The 17,363-nt window shown below is 40.2% G+C and overlaps 1 protein-coding gene and 1 long non-coding RNA gene across 4 annotated transcripts in view; one reads left to right on the forward strand and one right to left on the reverse strand.

Annotated features, from left to right (window-relative positions):
• The window catches only part of HERPUD2 (HERPUD family member 2), a 42,110-nt gene extending 36,330 nt beyond the window's left edge, over nucleotides 1–5,780 (reverse strand). Inside the window, exons 1-2 of the mRNA XM_019925543.3 lie at nucleotides 5,515–5,780; nucleotides 4,893–5,310 (exon numbers count right to left, since the gene is read on the reverse strand). Of these exons, the coding sequence (XP_019781102.1) occupies nucleotides 4,893–5,039 (147 nt within the window). The 5' untranslated portion in view covers nucleotides 5,040–5,310; nucleotides 5,515–5,780. The remainder of the gene's footprint in view (nucleotides 1–4,892; nucleotides 5,311–5,514) is intronic.
• A 245-nt stretch (nucleotides 5,781–6,025) lies between these two features.
• LOC109548391 (uncharacterized) overlaps nucleotides 6,026–17,363 on the forward strand; it is a 109,293-nt gene continuing 97,955 nt past the window's right edge. For all 3 annotated transcript variants that reach the window (XR_004528157.2, XR_002174471.3, XR_012334033.1), the window contains exons 1-2: nucleotides 6,026–6,215; nucleotides 7,752–7,813. This is a non-coding gene — a long non-coding RNA (uncharacterized lncRNA). The remainder of the gene's footprint in view (nucleotides 6,216–7,751; nucleotides 7,814–17,363) is intronic.

Genomic DNA, 17,363 nt, shown 5'->3' on the forward strand with positions numbered 1-17,363 from the left:
TTATATGTGGAATCTAAAAAATAAAACTAGTGAGTATAACAAAAAAGAAGCAGACTCACAGATACAGAAAACAAACTGTGGTTATTAGTGAAGAGATGGAAGGGGGAGGGGTAATAAACAAGTAGAAGATTAAGAGGTACAAACTATTAGGTATAAAATAAGTTATAACGGGTATATTGTACAACACAGGGAATATAGCCAATATTTTACAAATTTTTAAAAAATGACCTTCCTAAATAAGGTAATAGAGAATTACAAAAATAAGACAGATATAAACCTCAAATTATATTATGAAAGCTACTTCCACTGACAATGAAAGTAAGACTTCCATCTGAACTGTAGGCAATTTGGTTATAGAATGTTATATTCTCAGAATAGAATCTATGCAATTGGTTCTATTCCTATTTCTTTAATTCTAACAAATCTCAGAGCAAGGGCACTATTTGAAAAGGTGCCAAGAGAGAGGAGGTCTATCCAGAACTGAGGGACATGTTCAACGGTCATTTTGACCTCAAGACAAAAATGGGAAGCAAAAGGATACAAGCCCCAGAAAGGTTTGCCTTCAAAACTGAATTCAGGGTGAGTCAGGTCCATCGTAGTTATTGTTTGTGTATAAGAACAAATAGTAAGAAACAAGATAATGAAAAAGGTGCCTAACTGGATTTAGAGGTCCTTATTTTTTATTTTATTTCTTATTTATAAAGTTTTCTCTAAGATAGTCCATTCTACTGGATAACATTAAGTTCAACCATTTTGATTTTTACATACCTAGTAAATAAGTCTAAACTAGACCAAAGTCTGAAACTAGTCAAGTAAAAGTGGCCCTCTTGATATCTTCACCCACTAGCAGTAATTACCTAAATTTCAGAATAATTATTTCACACTACAGGCCAATTTTAGGAACTGAAAACATAAAGTCATGAAGTGATGACAAATGTCATATTAGAATATGATTCACAATTATATACACTATCAACATGAACTGGTGCACTCCCCAGTTCTTAAACCAAGTACCAAACCAATTATCAATACCATTCAAAGTTAAACAAAACTCCACCAGAGCTCAGTTTCACACCTGAGGTTTTTAATAATGACTTTGTAATCTGTGTAAATGTGGCAATTGCCTTGCCTCCTAACTAGAAAACACTTTCCCCTTTTAGCCCATTATGGAGCTATAATCCTTTAACATAGTACTATACTACTAAGTACTATAATAATATAAAGCATTTAGAATCATCAGTGCAACAACAGCTGTGAAAGAACAGTTAAAAAAAAGAAAAAGAAACTATGATCTAATCTGATTAAAATTTATTAACTCTTTAAGAAAAATGTCCCTGTAAATCTCTTAAAACAGCTACACATTCCCTTACCCTCACTCGAGAGTGGACCATTCCCTTCCAGTGCTCCTACAGCACTCAGTATATCCCTCTTATATAACACTAGTACATAATATTGTAGTTATTTACTTATATGTCTGTAACCCCCACTAGACCTGAGCTTTTTAAGAGCAAAGGACTCTTACCACCTTTTTGCTTAGTATGTACATAGACCTTCAAGTGCCAGGTCAATAAATTCCTAATTAAATAAATAAATGAAGCCCAAGAAAGTGTGCTTTGGAAGGAGGGGTATATTTGTGGTGGGTTTATTGAGGGGAGGGGAGGTTGAATTTAAAATATCCATGCAAATGGAGATTATCTGTGATTAAATGAAGTCAATATCTGACCATAAAGCTAAAATCTTAAGATTTTACACACTGTTGCAGAGTTTAGCCAGAATTCCATTAACAGCATGTAGGCATGTGACCTATCCTTGTAGAGATCCTAAAAGAACAACTTCAAATCTCCATTCTTCTCCCTCCAGCAGCTCTCATTTATTTTCCTAGAAGCCACCGTCCACAGGGATCAAGGCCCTCTACCTCCCCTGACCCATCAGATGCAATAAGAGCAGTGTCTACGAACTGTTCTACTTCACGCTGGGGAACACTTGCTTCTACCAGGCACTAAACCCTTCTCTGCTCCCAAGTCCACCCACCTCCACCTTTCTTATGCGCAAGGAATCAGGCGTAAGAAATGATCTGTTAAACACCAAACAGCACTTGAGACACTTAAAAACAGAATCAATGTTAAGTAGTCATTGTGGGGGGTCATAAGAATCTAAGCTTCCTTTATATTAAATCAACAATATAATATTGCTTATACTGTTAAATTTCTCCATTCTAAATAACAACTTCACAAGTAAACTTTAAGGACTCCAATTCCTATGCTGAGGACTACCTATGGCTTTGGAGTATCAGTAAACAGTTGGTCTGTTAAACAACTGTGATACTTCAAATCAGTTCTAAGTGATAAAAAAAGCTAGAATGTGAGTGTGTGAATAACCTTACAAAGTTTTCAGTGAAGTTCTATGAAAATAAACACATGTGCGCTTCACTGGTGGCGCAGTGGTTAAGAACCAGCCTGCCAATGCAGGGGACATGGGTTTGATCCCTAGCCTGGGAAGATCCCACATGCCACGGGGCAACTAAGCCCGTGCGACACAACTACTGAGCCCGCACCCTAGAGCCCGCGAGCCACAACTACTGAAGCCTGTGCGCCTAGAGCCGGTGCTCCGCAACAAGAGAAGGCACCGCAATGAGAAGCCTGCGCACCGCAACGAACAGTAGCCCCCGCTCGCCACAACTAGAGAAAGCCCTCACACAGCAACGAAGACCCAATGCAGCCAAAAATTAAATAAATAAATAAATAAATTTATTTTTAAAAGAAAGAAAAGAAAAGAAAAACACATGTACACCATCCCCACCTTCATTAACCTAGAAATAAACTTCAGATATTACAATTCACTTGGAGAAAACTTGCTGGAAGAGGAAAAAAGGTTTGCCACAAGGTTAGGTAATTAATAGGCTGCAAATTATTTGGTATACCTTCCAAAAGTGCCTCCGGTGTGTACTAGAAGCAAGCAGCTTAGGAGGGCCGGGTGTAGTGAAGTTTGCAACTGATCTGTCCTCCAGCAGCTGACTGATCCACATGGGCACTGATAGCACTCCACTGAGATAAGTGCTAAGATGGCAGAACTCCTGCCAAAAACAGGCTTATCCCAGGAGCAGGTAAGACAAATAGGGTTCACACTCCTCTCTTACTTTTTAAAAAAGAAAAAGTTTCAGAAAAGTGATAACTCTTGTTCTGTCACAGTGCGAACCAAGTCCCTTTTGGTTTAATCATATAATGTAAAAGATCCTCACGTAAGTATACACTTGAACATATAACTAAGTACTTAGATATATGCTCAATAATATACTTAGGAATGGCTATGTTATGAACACTACTATGGAAGTCTAAAGCTTTCAATTCTGCCTATCCTGAAAAGCTATTTTCTACTTTAAAAATGTGTAAAATGAGTCATATGCAATAGGAAATCTTTTGTAAAGCAGAAAGTTTTAAAGAGAAATTGTTACCCCTGTGTAAATCTTACCTTTCAAGAAAAGATTTGAATGAGAGTTCCAACTATTTTGTTCCAAGTACTTAAATACTTCAGGGTTTTTATTTCTCCTACTAAAAATATTTGTAATCAAAAAGTACTGACAAACATAGCTACTGCCGACTAAGAGTTGTTTTTCTAAACCACCTGTTTTTGCAATAACCACCCTATTTCTATAGCTATTCTAGAAGCCTAAATGCCTAACTAAACTTAATACTGTAACACTGAAACAGTCCTAATTCATTAACATCTTAATATAGATCAAATGCCTTCCTTACTTATTTGCATAAAACAAGTGTTAAGTAAAACCTAGAAAGCACAGTTGCCTTAATATAGATCAAGTGCCTTCCTTACTTATTTGCACAAAACAAGTGTTAAGTAAAACCTAGAAAGCACAGTTGCCTTCCAACACATCCTTGCTGCTGGCTTAAATTTGCCAGATGCCAAAAATATTTCCCACCCTAAAAATCCAAGCTTCTTCATTAATTAAAAAAAAAGGTTTAGTAATCACTGAAAACTACTTATTCAGGAATGAAATTTTTACACAATGGAGAACATGAAAGCCTAACTTTCATACACACTACACAACATTATACTTTTCTAAATTATTCCAAGATTTAGTTATCAACTGTGTTGATAACTTTCAAATCTAACTTTGGGGACAGATAGAGCCATACTGTCTATTTTATTTATTACCTTTGCAATATCCAGATGTGATTCAGAATGAAAAACAATGCTGCAGTAATTTACAAATGGCTTTATGAAAGGAATAAAATGATGCACCAAATGGTGGGGGTGTGGAAGGACTGTTCTCCTCTAAATGAAGAAAATTTCTGTGTCCTCTACAGGAGGAAAATGAGAGAGGAAGGGGCAGAAGAAAGTGAATCTAAAACGTATAACTCTTTGCTTCTTGAAACATATATACTAGTGTGTAAAGTATAACTTTCATAGGGGTCACATACTTATTTCAAAATTCGCTCTTCAGCAATGAGCAAATTTCTGGGCCAGATGTTGAAAGTAAAAAGGAATTTTAGTCTAATAAGCAATAAAAGCTTGAGTATGGATTGCAGTGTTTATCTTTTTTTTAAAGGATGCACCTGTCATTCCCATTTTAGGTTGATGACTTTGAGTCCAAGGAAAACGGTCCTATTGTATGCCTGCCAATTCTCATGTGCCTTGATATTTCACTTACTAATTACACTTACTAATTAACTGGACCTCATCAGGAAGATATTAATGATGGTTCAGACACTCAAGAGAGTCGCATAACCTCCGAACGCAAAATACTTCGCAGTCAAAATACTTTGCAGTCAAAGAGACCTATCTGACTCAAGAGGGGTGGGGATAAGCAGGGAGTAAGGGAGTATATGACACGAAAATCTGGCCAGAGCACCTGCGCCCAGGTTTTAGACACTTACTGGTTTGCTAGGGTACACGTTAGACAGATGTGTTTTTAGTTTCCCCACGGTCCAGTTCAAGAAGCAGCTAATAGTCTGGTCACTGTATTTCTGATTCGGTGCTTTAATGATGAGGGTCACAGGAATCTCCATCCCATTTTGGTCCATGGTGCCTCCAAGGTCGAACAGAGTCAAGAGGAGCAGCAGTTAAGCCCAAATGAGCCGAGGTGGTTACTGCCGGCGCGGCTGGGATGGGGACGGAAGCGAATGGGTTCTTATTCCTTGTCCAAGTCAGTCACAAGTGCATCGGGCGATACAAAGGCCATTGCCGGTGCCAAGGATGATGGCCAGGGGCGGAGGCGGCGGCGGCGGCGGGGTCTGGGGGCCCGGCCGGGGGTGCAGTTTTCCCCGCCAGGTTCGGGCTCCGCCGGGCTCCGGACTGCAGAGGGAAGCCAAGGGGAGAGAGAAAGCGGTGAGAAGGTAGAGAGGGGTGAGGGCGCGACAGCCCGAGCCACCGCCCCGCCCCGCCCCGCCGCGACCCCTAAGCTGAAACGCAACAAGGCCCCGACGCGACGGCCCCGCCACGCGGGCTGGAGAAGGGGACGGGCCGCTCAGGGCGGCCAGCCGCGACAGGCAGGGCTACCTGAGAGATGGCTGCGGGGCCCGCCACCGCCGCCCTCCTCCCCCGGGCACGGCCACCGATCACACAGTACGGCCGAGCGTCCTCCGCGGCGGCCGCTCCCTTCCTACTGCTCGGCGGCGCCCACGGCCCGGCCCTGGATCTCGCGAGGCGGCGCGGCGGCAGCGGGAGAAGTTGGCCGAAGGGCTCTCCGCCTGACCCCTCCGGCAGGGCAGCTGGAGCACAAGGCGGGGCGCGGCCGAGACGGCGACAGGTGGCAGGAGGGCGGGGACTATAATAGGGGCGCCGGCCGCGAGCGCGCCTGTTTTGTTGTTGTTGTGAAGAAGGTCCGGGTCCCCTTTAAGCCGGAAAACGCAGGGCGGAAGTACGTCAGGGGCGGCTCGCCCCCGCGCGCTGCCCTCCAGGTCCCGCCGCCGACCGCCCCTGGCGGCCCAGGGCGGCCGGTGCCGAGTTCTGCGTCGCCTCGAAGTTAGTCGGGCGTGTCGAGCCCGCCAGGCCAGGCCATTCGCTCCGCATTGCCTCCCCAGCGGTACTCGGGCCTCCACTCGCTTCGCTGGCGTTAGCACATTCTGTTTTGACCACACCCGGAAGACTTGGGAAGTGTTCCTCATCCTTAGAGCTGTCTCTTCAAAAGTTAGTGTCCTTGCTGATGCTCAGTCAGACTTCTGACCATCATTTCTTGTGTCGACTGTCTGCAAAGCACGGTACCTGGAGCTTTGGGGAAGGAGGGACTGGGGGTACATTGCATAAGGAGAAGGCTTTCAGTCTACCTCTACTTTCCGTGTGACCCTGGCTAACCTTCCTGAGCCTCAGTTTACTTCTGTAAATGGGGACGGTAATGGCCACCTGACTGTGTGCTGTTGATTAAATGAGCTATGTAGGTAAGCCATCTGGTACAGTTCTGGCGTATATCAGTCTCTCAACTAAATATTAATTTCCATGTATTTCCTCTCCGTTTTCTCAAAAGTTGGCAAGTGTTTGTTTACTGAGCACCTACTGTGTGTTCAGCACAGTGGGAGATGAAGACGGTTGGCAGTGTTATTTTCTGGTTTATGGTTTACACGTGGGAACGCGAAGTTTCAGGCTATTGCCCAAAGCCGACTTACTCTCCATTTTCTGCACAGGTTTAGGAGTCAGTGCAGTAAGTTGAGATGTGCATTTGCACAGGTCCAGGCTTCCACTTATAGGTGAATACAAGCAGATAATGTAGGGGGCTTTGGAGACCTGGTCTCTTCCCCTCTCAGCTGCAGAGGAGTTAGTGAAAGTTAGAGACCAAGAGGAAATTCTTCCTCTCAACAGCTAGTGCCCCAGGATCCCTTACACCCTCTCCTCCTTCACCTCTTTGTGATAGGACACCTACCATATTTTAGCCATACCCTCTCAATGCTCTTCTAAAATAAGAGTGAAGTTTCCTTTATTTCTTGTCATGGAATGAGAACAGTTTACTATGACTTGGATTTCCTGTAGCAGACCCTTTTTCTACCTAGTATCTAGTCATCTTAATAGAACCTTAACTTAATTCTAGCTACAAGTACTTTTTCTAGCTCCCTTACATCTAGCAGCAGCCATTCGACACACCTGTAGCCCATAAGATGAAAGGTGAAGTTGCTACTGGGGCTTCCAGGGGAGCTTTCAGATGAACATGTTCTGCAGACCAGAGCTCATCCTTGCCCTCTACACCTGTCTTTCTTACTGGAGGAATGTGATGCTGGCAGTGGGGCAGCCACAGCTCAGTCCTGAAGCAACAAACAGGAGAACAAAGGCCTGTATTACAAGGATGGCAGAACAGAACAATTGAAAGAGGCTGAATCCTTTATAGCATAAGTGTGCCACCATATAAGTCCCAAGCTGTCTGCTCTAAGAATTCTTTCATGTCCAATTCCTGTTTAAGGCAGGAGGAAGTCTCCCCAACCGCAACTGCCACAAGCACCACCACCCAAGCCTGCGGCTCCTGGCACTTATGCCTGTGACTCACACTTCCGGGAACCCCTTAGAGTAATGTGGTCATCCCCCTTGGCACTCTGAAATGTACATTATTAATGAGATATATATTAATTAATATTGACAGAATGTGCATTTCACTGGATAGACACTACTTAAAGTAGAGTTCATCAGAGGTTCACTAACATGGACAAAATCATTTTAAAATGTAATGAACATTCAAGAATTTGAAATATATGAGTGTAAAGATGATAGAGTATCTGATAGAAATGATTTTTTTTTTTTTCTTTGCTTTACAGCCACCTGAATTAACAACCTAAAAATGCTTTTGATGCTGTGGAACTTGCCCACAATAAAAACAGTATGTAAATATGATCCCATTTTTGTTAAATTACGTGTATGTGTTTATAGAAAAATGTATGAAAGGGTAGTCCCTAGACTATTGATAGTGTTTAACTTGGAATTTGGAGTAGGAAAAACAGCATGGAGGGGATGCAAGATAGCAGTTACTTAGAGGCTGCTGTGAGCTGTTTGTTGTTCTTTGTCCGTGTTGCACATAAGAAGGGGAAATGTGAAAGAACAACTACACATCTCAGTTACCATTTGCTACTTAAAGACAGCCTCTAATGAGAATGCTTAAGGGGAGGATGCTAATAGATAATAAAGGATTTGTGATTGTTAAGGCCAAATCTACTTTAACAATATTAACTGTTCAATACACATAATTTTAGTAGCTAGTTCAGTAATTCAGGGTGATTTCTGCCAATGGAGTAACTTTCTTTGTTGACAAAGTAAAATACGTAAAGAAAATTATTTGTAAATAATAAAACTGATTTCCAGTATTTGTGGGATATTTACTTCTAATTCTTTTAATTGGGAAGGAGGACAGCTAGAAAAGCTTATATTGACTCCTTCTGTGAGATTCCAGTTTCTTTTAAAATTTTAAAGAAAATAAAGTGCTTATTACTGAGCTTTTCTTACTAAAATTTGGAATACCTTCCAGGAAGGTAAAATACTTTATGATGTTGAATAATATAGTTTTCAGTGTTTTGGGTTTTTTGTTTTTGTTTTTATGATAACTCTCTTGGGAAGAAAGACTTTAGTCAAGTGATGATCTTGCAGTTGCAAATTTCAAAGATGATGATAGCCATCTGGCTTCTGATTGATTCCTTCTATTTCTATTTACACCAAACTTGTCTTTTTTTTTTAAGATGCTGTGCCACAAAGCATCTAATCAAATCTCAATCAAATTTATTGTTTAAAAACAAGTGAAATCCTACATTTCAAGCCTAGGAAAATTAGCTCATTTCAACACTGCACTTTCAAAATCTTAATTGGTCCCAGATGTTTGATTATAAACCATATTGTAGAAAATGGAATGAAGAAAACCACACATGCATTGAATGCCAAGTGGGTGATTTAAGTGTTGTGTCATTTAATGAATTTTCAGAACAGCCCTGAGAGGTAGTGAGGTCAGTGAAGCTCAGAAAGGCTAAATGTCTTGCCCCAAGTCACACAGCTAGTAACTTCCAAATAGGATTCTGATTCCTCTGTAATACACACTCTTTCCACTACACTGAACTTAAAGATATTCATTCATAACAAGACACATTCAGGAGGAAAAGGCTTTCAGGAACAACATCTTAGAGGTCATCTAGATCAGCTTTCCAAGTACTGCCAGAATCACTCTTAGGACATCTCTGAAAGGCAATCAGCCAACTTTGGCTTAAACTCTTCCAGGGAAAGGGAGCACCATAGTTTTCACTACAGCATGACCTATTATTAAACAGCCATGGTTATTATAAGTGAATTAAAATCTGCATTGCTATAATTTGTCATTAGGCCACTTTTCTCCTCTTGATTAATTCAAAATATGTTTACTTTTATTCCACGTCTGCCCTTCAAATGGTTAAATGCTGTCTACATCTTATCCAAACTAAACATCCCCAGATTCTTCAACCATTCTTAAGAATAGTTTCCAGATCACTCAAAACAGTGACTCACCTTTGAACACACTACTTTGCATAGCCCTCCTCAATTATGGTGACCATAATGAGCATTTCGACACATGATTTCCCTAGAATAGTCTTCATAAGGACACGTCTATATTTCTATTTCTGTATTAATATAAATCTTCATAAGGTAGTTTAGCAGTTGGATTTCCTGCTTTTCAGAAACTATGTATCTAGTCAGTTCTTAGAGCGACCATTTGGGTAAGACAGAAGTCTAATTTCTCTGATGAGTTAATCCACTGACTTATTTATCATAACACTTGGAGAAAATTGTAGCAAATAGCATCTCACTGACCTCCTTTAGGTGACCAGAGGAAGGGGGGAAAGGGGAAATCCCTTATATTTTTCATCCTCTAAAGAATTTTGACCTAAATATATGTATTAGTTATTTATTTCTGCAAAACAAATTGCCCCTAAAACTGGGTCAGAATTTTGGGAGTCTTTGCTGTTGGTTCTGGTTTTGAGTCTCTCTTGCAATTGCAGTCAGGATTTCAGCTGGCATTTGGTTATCGGAAGGCTTGATTGGAACTGGAGGATCTACTTCCAAGATGGCTTACTTCTAAGGCTGGCAAGTTGGGCTGGTTGTTGGTGTGAAGTCTCTGTTCCTCCCCATGTGGGTCCCTCCACAGGACTGCTTTTGAATGTCCTTACAACCAGACAGCTGGATTCCCCCAGAATGAGGGAATCCTAGAGACCAAGGCTGAAGCAGCAATGCCTTTCATGACTTAGTTTCTGAAATCTTACATTGTCACCTACATGGTGCGCTATTTGGTCACATAGGCCAGCCCTGAGTCATTGTAGGAGGAGAGTAGTATGAGCATGAATACTAGGAGGTAAGGACCTCCTGTCATACTGGAGGCCAGTTACCATAATGTACCTTACCAAAGCATAGCAGGTCATAATGGATACCCTGTTCCTTCTGTATGCAGCTATCCAAGTCCAAATCCCAATAGTAACCTTGCAGTTGGTTCACAACTGCATGACCTTCCTCTGGCATTTAGCCTCTCTTCCCAGAGCTGTTTCACCAAGTTCCTCCCCCCAAAATTAGAACTATCTAACTCTATTGGCTATATTTCTCAAATGTTTATAAATGTTTATCTTTTTTGCTAAAAGTAAATATAGTTTAGCTGAGTTTGGGAATATTAAATTTGCTACACTGCATTCAAATAAAGGTAAGAATAATCACTAAATTGAACATGGAGAGTAGTCATGGGCCTAACTCAGGGGTTCTTAATCTGGGTCCAGAGACATACCCTGAATTATCTATAGGACTGTGCATTTATCTGGAGGGAGAGTCCATGGTTTTTATCAGCTATTTATTTATTTATTTATTTTTGGCTGCGTTGGGTCTTCGTTGCTGTGCGCGGGCTTTCTCTAGTTGCAGCGAGCCGGGGCTACTCTTCGTTGCGGTGCACGGGCTTCTCACCGCGGTGGCTTCTCTTGTTGCGGAGCATGGGCTCTAGGTGCACGGGCTTCAGTAGTTGTGGCTCGTGGGCTCTAGAGCGCAGGCTCAGTAGTTGTGGTGCACGGGCTTAGTTGCTCCATGACGTGTGGGATCTTTCTGGACCAGGGCTTGAACCCGTGTCCCCTGCATTGGCAGGCGGGTTCTTAACCACTGCGCTACCAGGGAAGCCCTTTATCAGCTTCTTGAAGGGGCCATTTGTAATGCCTTTCAGAGCAGCAACAAAATTTAGTCCTCATTGTAAGGTTTTTCCAGTTAAAGGAAATGGGTTTTTGAGCCATTTACCAAGTTACTGCCTCAAGGGCCCCAAAACACTGTTCATTGCCTGCTTTGTGATAATAGAAATAAATCCTGTAAATATCAATACTTCTCCTTTTCCAGCTTTCATGATATTAAGCTTTGTCAGTAAAGAGCACTGGAGGGACACTAGAGGAAGAATAGAATTCTCTACCTGTGTAATGTAGTGTGCTCCCTTAGGCAGGCTCTTACAGCACATGTGGCTTCTGCAGCTCTCAGTTCCAGCAGTGCCCAGTGGCCAGCAGTGTGTAGCACCTCCCGTGAACAGGCAACTTTGCAGGCAACACCCATGAGCATCTTTCCCTGGAACCCCATCAAATGGCTTCACATGGAGTACCACCAGTACAACACTGTTCATGAATAGCTTCCCCTCACACCCCTTAGCCAGCTTTTCTCCCTCAGCAAACTTCTCTGACATCAAATGAGCCACAGTCACTGGACTTCTTCAAGGAGGGTCTATCTGAGCCCTTAGGGCAGTAGATGATCACTATATCTGATTTTCCTATATTCTTTAGCATTTTCTTAGTTCTTTGCTATCCATCTCCTTATCACTCCAATTCCTTGTTATAAATGGTAATTCTTTATATTTAACCTTCCATGTTTAAAATATTGTTTGATTTCTGTCTCTTGATTGGACCCTAACTGATACAGAATTGGTATCAGTAGTGATCCCAGGAGAGAAACACACAAAGAATTTGAGGATTGCCTTGGTCATGCCCTTTGGCTGGGTTCCTCCCCATTGAGAAGTGAGATGAGGGTATTAAAGTAAGCAAACTGTCATCTGTGGTTGATCGTGATGACATGTCAGCTGAAGCAATAGATTGCCCAGCTCCATGCTGCCCTTGACCATTATGGCAGTTAAGATGTCTCTAAGGACAATAGTATGGCATAGAGTCTTCTGAGTGTCCTTTAGCACTTATAGAAAGGAAATCACAAGCTCGTTTCTTTCAACTCTCAGCTCAAGCCACAGTCTAAGACCAGAAAGCTTCCATGATAACTATAAAAGAATCTTTTAGTTCTTTCAGACACAGGGGTGATATTGTCAAAAATCAAGCACAAAATTTTATTATATGGATTGCTGAATTGTAGCAATAGTTGTATTCGCAGTTCCATCAAATTTTTCACACAACAAACTAGCGGTTATCAGTGGCGGGGACGAGTGGTATACAGGTGGGGGAGTGAGAGGTACAAACTATTGGGCATAAGATTGGCTACAAGGATGTATTATACAACATGGGGAATGTAACTAATGTTTTGTAATAACTGTAAATGGAGTGTAACCTTTAAAAAATGGAGTGTAACCTTTAAACATTTTTAAAAGGAAAAAACAGAAAAGAATGGGCAGAGAAGAAAGACCAGGGTTACAGAAAAAAACAAAGTGTACTAGGCAAAAAGAAAAAGTGTGCCAAGAAAGAAAAACGGAAACCCAAAGTAGGATGCAGCCTGCATTTTTAAATATTATTATCATCATCATTATTTCTAAAATAAAATGGCTAAATTTTTTTTCATTTTTTACATAAAAGTTAAAGCATTGAATGAGAAAGAATGGGATCCTGAAAATTGGAATGGGGACAGCTGCTTGAACACAGATGAAGCTAATCATCTTGAAACTACAAGTCACTCCAAGCTACCTCTATTAAAGAAAGAAGTTTGCCCTCTGGAGACTAGCCTTCCTTTGCTTAAAAACTCTGTGAGAACCTCACCAGGGAAGATGCCTTAAAAGGGAATATTTATTCTCCACAAGACACACTATAACCACCCACTACTGCCCCTAGACCTAAAACTAGGGTTAAATCTCAGCATTCTCCACGGCGACAGGTACACACAGTGACCCAGGAAGAAATAGCTTACACACCAAGATAATTGCAAGACTTTACTAATCTATATCAGCAGAAATAGGAAGTATATTCTAAGAGTGTTAGACCTCGGAGGGTGAAATACAGCACTAGATTGAGCCAAATTAATGGATATAGTGCACTTAGTAGATTCCAGGCTTGATGTGTTAGTTCAGGAAGCTGAAGGTAGCTCTCACGATTGATTGGTCGACTGAAACTTGGACTCAACCATGGCCTACATTTAATATAGCTGAGATACCAGAGCTATCTACATCATGTAGATAAAGGAATCCAAGGGCCTAGGGAAATAGGTATGTTAAATGTATTGTGTGTTACCTGCACACCCACCTGTCCCCTTCAACGTTCCATGAGAAGGCCCAGAAGACAGACACTTCACTAAGGCATTGAGAAATACATGAGTGAGGGGAGCTCCCACATCCTTGTAAAGCTCTGTGTTGCTCTCATTTGTAGACCAGGCATGACTGAAGGGGATGCTGCCACTGAGATAAACTCCCTAGTTATAGTGCCATTTGGAAGACAGCACCCTGAAAGGATGAGAATCTGTTTCATAGGATGCAATATATCCTTTGGATCAGAGACCATTATATGCAGAGGAATGTCAGTTCTTAGCTCAACTGCAACAATACTTAATGTTCACCATTTACAATAATAATATTTGTGCTACTCACTATAACAGAGGACACAAAGAACAGTAAGATATACTTGCCTTCAAGGGGTTTCCAACTTAGGAGAAAATAAGACAAGCCCACAAATGACTGTAAGACAAAATAGAGTAAGGGCAGTATCCCAGGCCCTTCTGCAACCCAGCCAGTTTATGTCTCAGCCAAAAGCAGAAGAGGAAAGTGAGGAATCTGCTGTATCGAAGTGGACTGGGGGCAATTTGCAAAAGGCAAACAGTAATTTGACTTGACTCTTCCTTTCCTCAGCTTTTTCCAACTTTTTCTCACATTTCCCCCAGATTATATGCTCATTAAAACCAATCCACTGCCTTTCCACAAGCCCAGCCGACACTGTAAGTTCAGAGAGGTCTAGCTATGCCACAGGAGATAAGATGGACCTCACACTACCAGGCATGCATGTCTACCTCCCCCTTCTTAAGGCCTATTTTTCACTGTGCCATTCTTAAGGACAAGCCTCATCCTTTTTTATTACACTCTCCACCATCCCTCCCATTTCGCTTCCAGTAACTGCAGCAATTTCTTTATGTTGGTGGTGGCTTCCTAATTAGTTGTGTTAAGATTCTGAGGCCAGATCTGGGATCAGCAGGATAATTGATTGATTTAACTGACATGGGTTAAGGAAAGGGAATGACAACTAAGTCAAGTGCTTCAAATACCGTGCACTAGAAACCCACTTCATTCATTCAAAGTATTTCACATTTCAAAGGTTTTGTACTTTCTATCTTATTTCGAAAAATATTGCCAAAAACATGCATAACAATTAAGTAGTTTCATAACTGGTCAATAGAAAAGGCCAAAGTTCTTGAGTAAAATCTTGTCTTCTTAGTTTCTTTCTTTGTGTCGTGACTCCCTAGGGTTTGTAAACTAGGCTGAATCTTTGCAACAGCAAGCTAGCTTTGACTAAGAAAATTTGTTAAATTCCAGGCTTTAGAGAGTAATAGGACAGCTTCTTGAGTATAGTCTTTGTAACACTCATTCTTAAAGAATGCAGGATTTTATCTCCCTGAAGGAATTTATGTTTCACAACTTTGATGTTGCCCAGTGCAAAATGCTCAGCTCTGTTGCAAGAATTCGTAACTAAGATCATTCCAGAATGAAGACAAAGCAATTTAACATTAATCGAGTACTTATTACAGATGTGGAGTGTGCTAGGTGTGTTTATGTAGTGATCTCTTTGAATCCCTTCAAGATAAACCCTGAGCCCTCACTTGCAAACTTTCCCTGCCCCATCCTTAGATGTTTTGTCTGTACTTCTATGTGAAATCTATTTCATTTACCATGTGATAATTATCTCTTGATAAGTCTGTGAGCTCCTTGAGGCTAGATATCATACCTTAAACAAATTTTTTATCACTGTTGCCCAGGACAATCCCTTTTTCTTAATAACAATGAATATTATTGACTAAATGATAATACTCATTTTACAGAGAAGGTAAATGAGATAAGTAATTTGCCCAAGGTGAGTCAGTTAATAATTGATAGAGCTGTTGATACGAAAGCCTCTGAATTTTATGGCATTTCCTATTTGTCTGTGTTTAACACCACTTCTAACTTCCGTACCTGTAGGATTTGGGGTAACCATCTATGTCCTCTTTCATGTATGCAATAGCAGACAGTAGAGTGTCTGGGAAAACTACAGGACAGAAATCTGGGCCAAATTGAGGAATACCATGAGGTCAGCAAAAGCGTCACAGGGACGAAGTTCAGAAGTGATGGGGGGACATCCCTCTTCAGACATCTGCTAGGAATCTCAGGTAGCCAAAAGCAACATCCCTGATTAACTATAAACTTGCTCGTTAACTACACAGAAAAGCAGAGGAAAAAAAATACAGGAATTTCAGCATTGTACCTAATTCTTATCTCTTATATACTTTCCTCTGACATTTAATGATTACCTATACCACATGCATTTTCCTGCTAACTCCTCTGCCAAACTCAGTATTTTAATCTATTATATTTTATTGCACATATGACTAGAATCTCCTATAATTATACACTTGCAGCTTTTTATTTTGTGTCTATGAAAGTTATTCTTTGTTAACACAACCATTTTTATTCACTCTTATTTACTCTCACCCCAAATTGCAGCTTATAGAGTAACACTTCAGGAAGGGAAATATTTGAGGCACTCTCCTTATAACAACCTGTGTTTGTGAGGATGCCAAGAAACCTATGAAAGAAAATAAGCTTAAAGAAGGAAAAGAAAGCTCAGCATAAATTAATACTTTTTCTCAGATTCATGTGAGAGATGGTCTTCTTTGCTCCCCACCATTTATGTATTGCTTCTCCAGGGTTTTTTTTGTATTTTTGGTTTTTTGTTTCAAAATTCATTTAGAAACTTCCATTTTGGATAGGGGGTCTCATTTTGACTTATTATCAATAGAAACCATTTTTCTTATTATTTCATAGGATTTTTTTATCAGCTATGATTTTCTTTTATTTAAAACATTTTTAACTTCATAAGAAATTCTAGTCTAATTTGTATAGCCTAACCATCCTAAGTTAGCAACTATCATTATTTTTTATTTCTTCTGATTTTCATTATATCTGTATGCATATTTATAATGAAATTCATATGTATATAGTTTTATAATGTTGTAATAGTATGCACACACAATTTTAGAAATTCCTTTTTTCACGTAAAAGTGTTTTTATAAATTATTTTTATTTCTATTTGGTTATTTTTTATTTCTACATAGTCGTATTTATCAGTGCTGAAGTTTCAAAATGAAATACTATATCAACATGCCATAATGTTATTTAACCATTTCTCAAGTCTTAGATATGTGAGTTTACAGTTTTTTATTTTTAAAAATAATGCTTCTATAAACATCTTGGTTTGCTTAGCCCTTATACTTGAAATATATTCCCAGAAGAATGATTACTAAGTCAGAGGATCTGAACTCTTGATATACATTGTCCATTATATTTTAAATCAACTGAAAATAAATTTAAATATTTGGCATTATTTATTTTAACTTGCTTTAGTCCAGCTGTTAATATATTATGTCATCAAATATTTTAAAATATGCTGAAAATATGTCATTTAGTTTATTTTGTTGCAAGTGATAATCAGCTAACCATCAAAAAGGCATGGCTGGATTCAGGAGTTTTCTTTCTCATTCTTCATTTATTTCCCAATGATATTATTGGTATCATTCCTTGTTGGGCTTTCTTCATAGTAGGAAAATGGCCACTGGAGATCTCAAGCCTAGTTATTTAAGACTATGGCTTCCATATATCAGATCTCATTGAAGGATTCTGATTACCCTTGCTTGACTCTAATGCCTATTAATCATTTTGTCCGTGAAGACGTAGTACTGTACTCAGATTGTCCCATCTTGGTCAAATACTGACCCTAGTGGGGTGGGGAGGTGGAGGGCAAGGCACCATGACTGACAGCCCTACTAGAACCATGGACTTGGAAAGAGCTGAGGGGTTTAGAGGGGCTATTGGCAGACAAAACCAACATATCCATTTCTTATATTGTTTCTAAACTTCTTCATATCTATAAATGTAAACGTAGACTTGCCCCTCTTTAAGATTGTGAAGTAAGAAGTTTTACTTTCTTGCTCCCTTATCTCCCCTTTCTGCATCCTTCTCC

Source organism: Tursiops truncatus, chromosome 9 (genome assembly GCF_011762595.2).
Source record: "Tursiops truncatus isolate mTurTru1 chromosome 9, mTurTru1.mat.Y, whole genome shotgun sequence".
In the NCBI taxonomy this organism is placed as follows: domain Eukaryota; kingdom Metazoa; phylum Chordata; class Mammalia; order Artiodactyla; family Delphinidae; genus Tursiops; species Tursiops truncatus.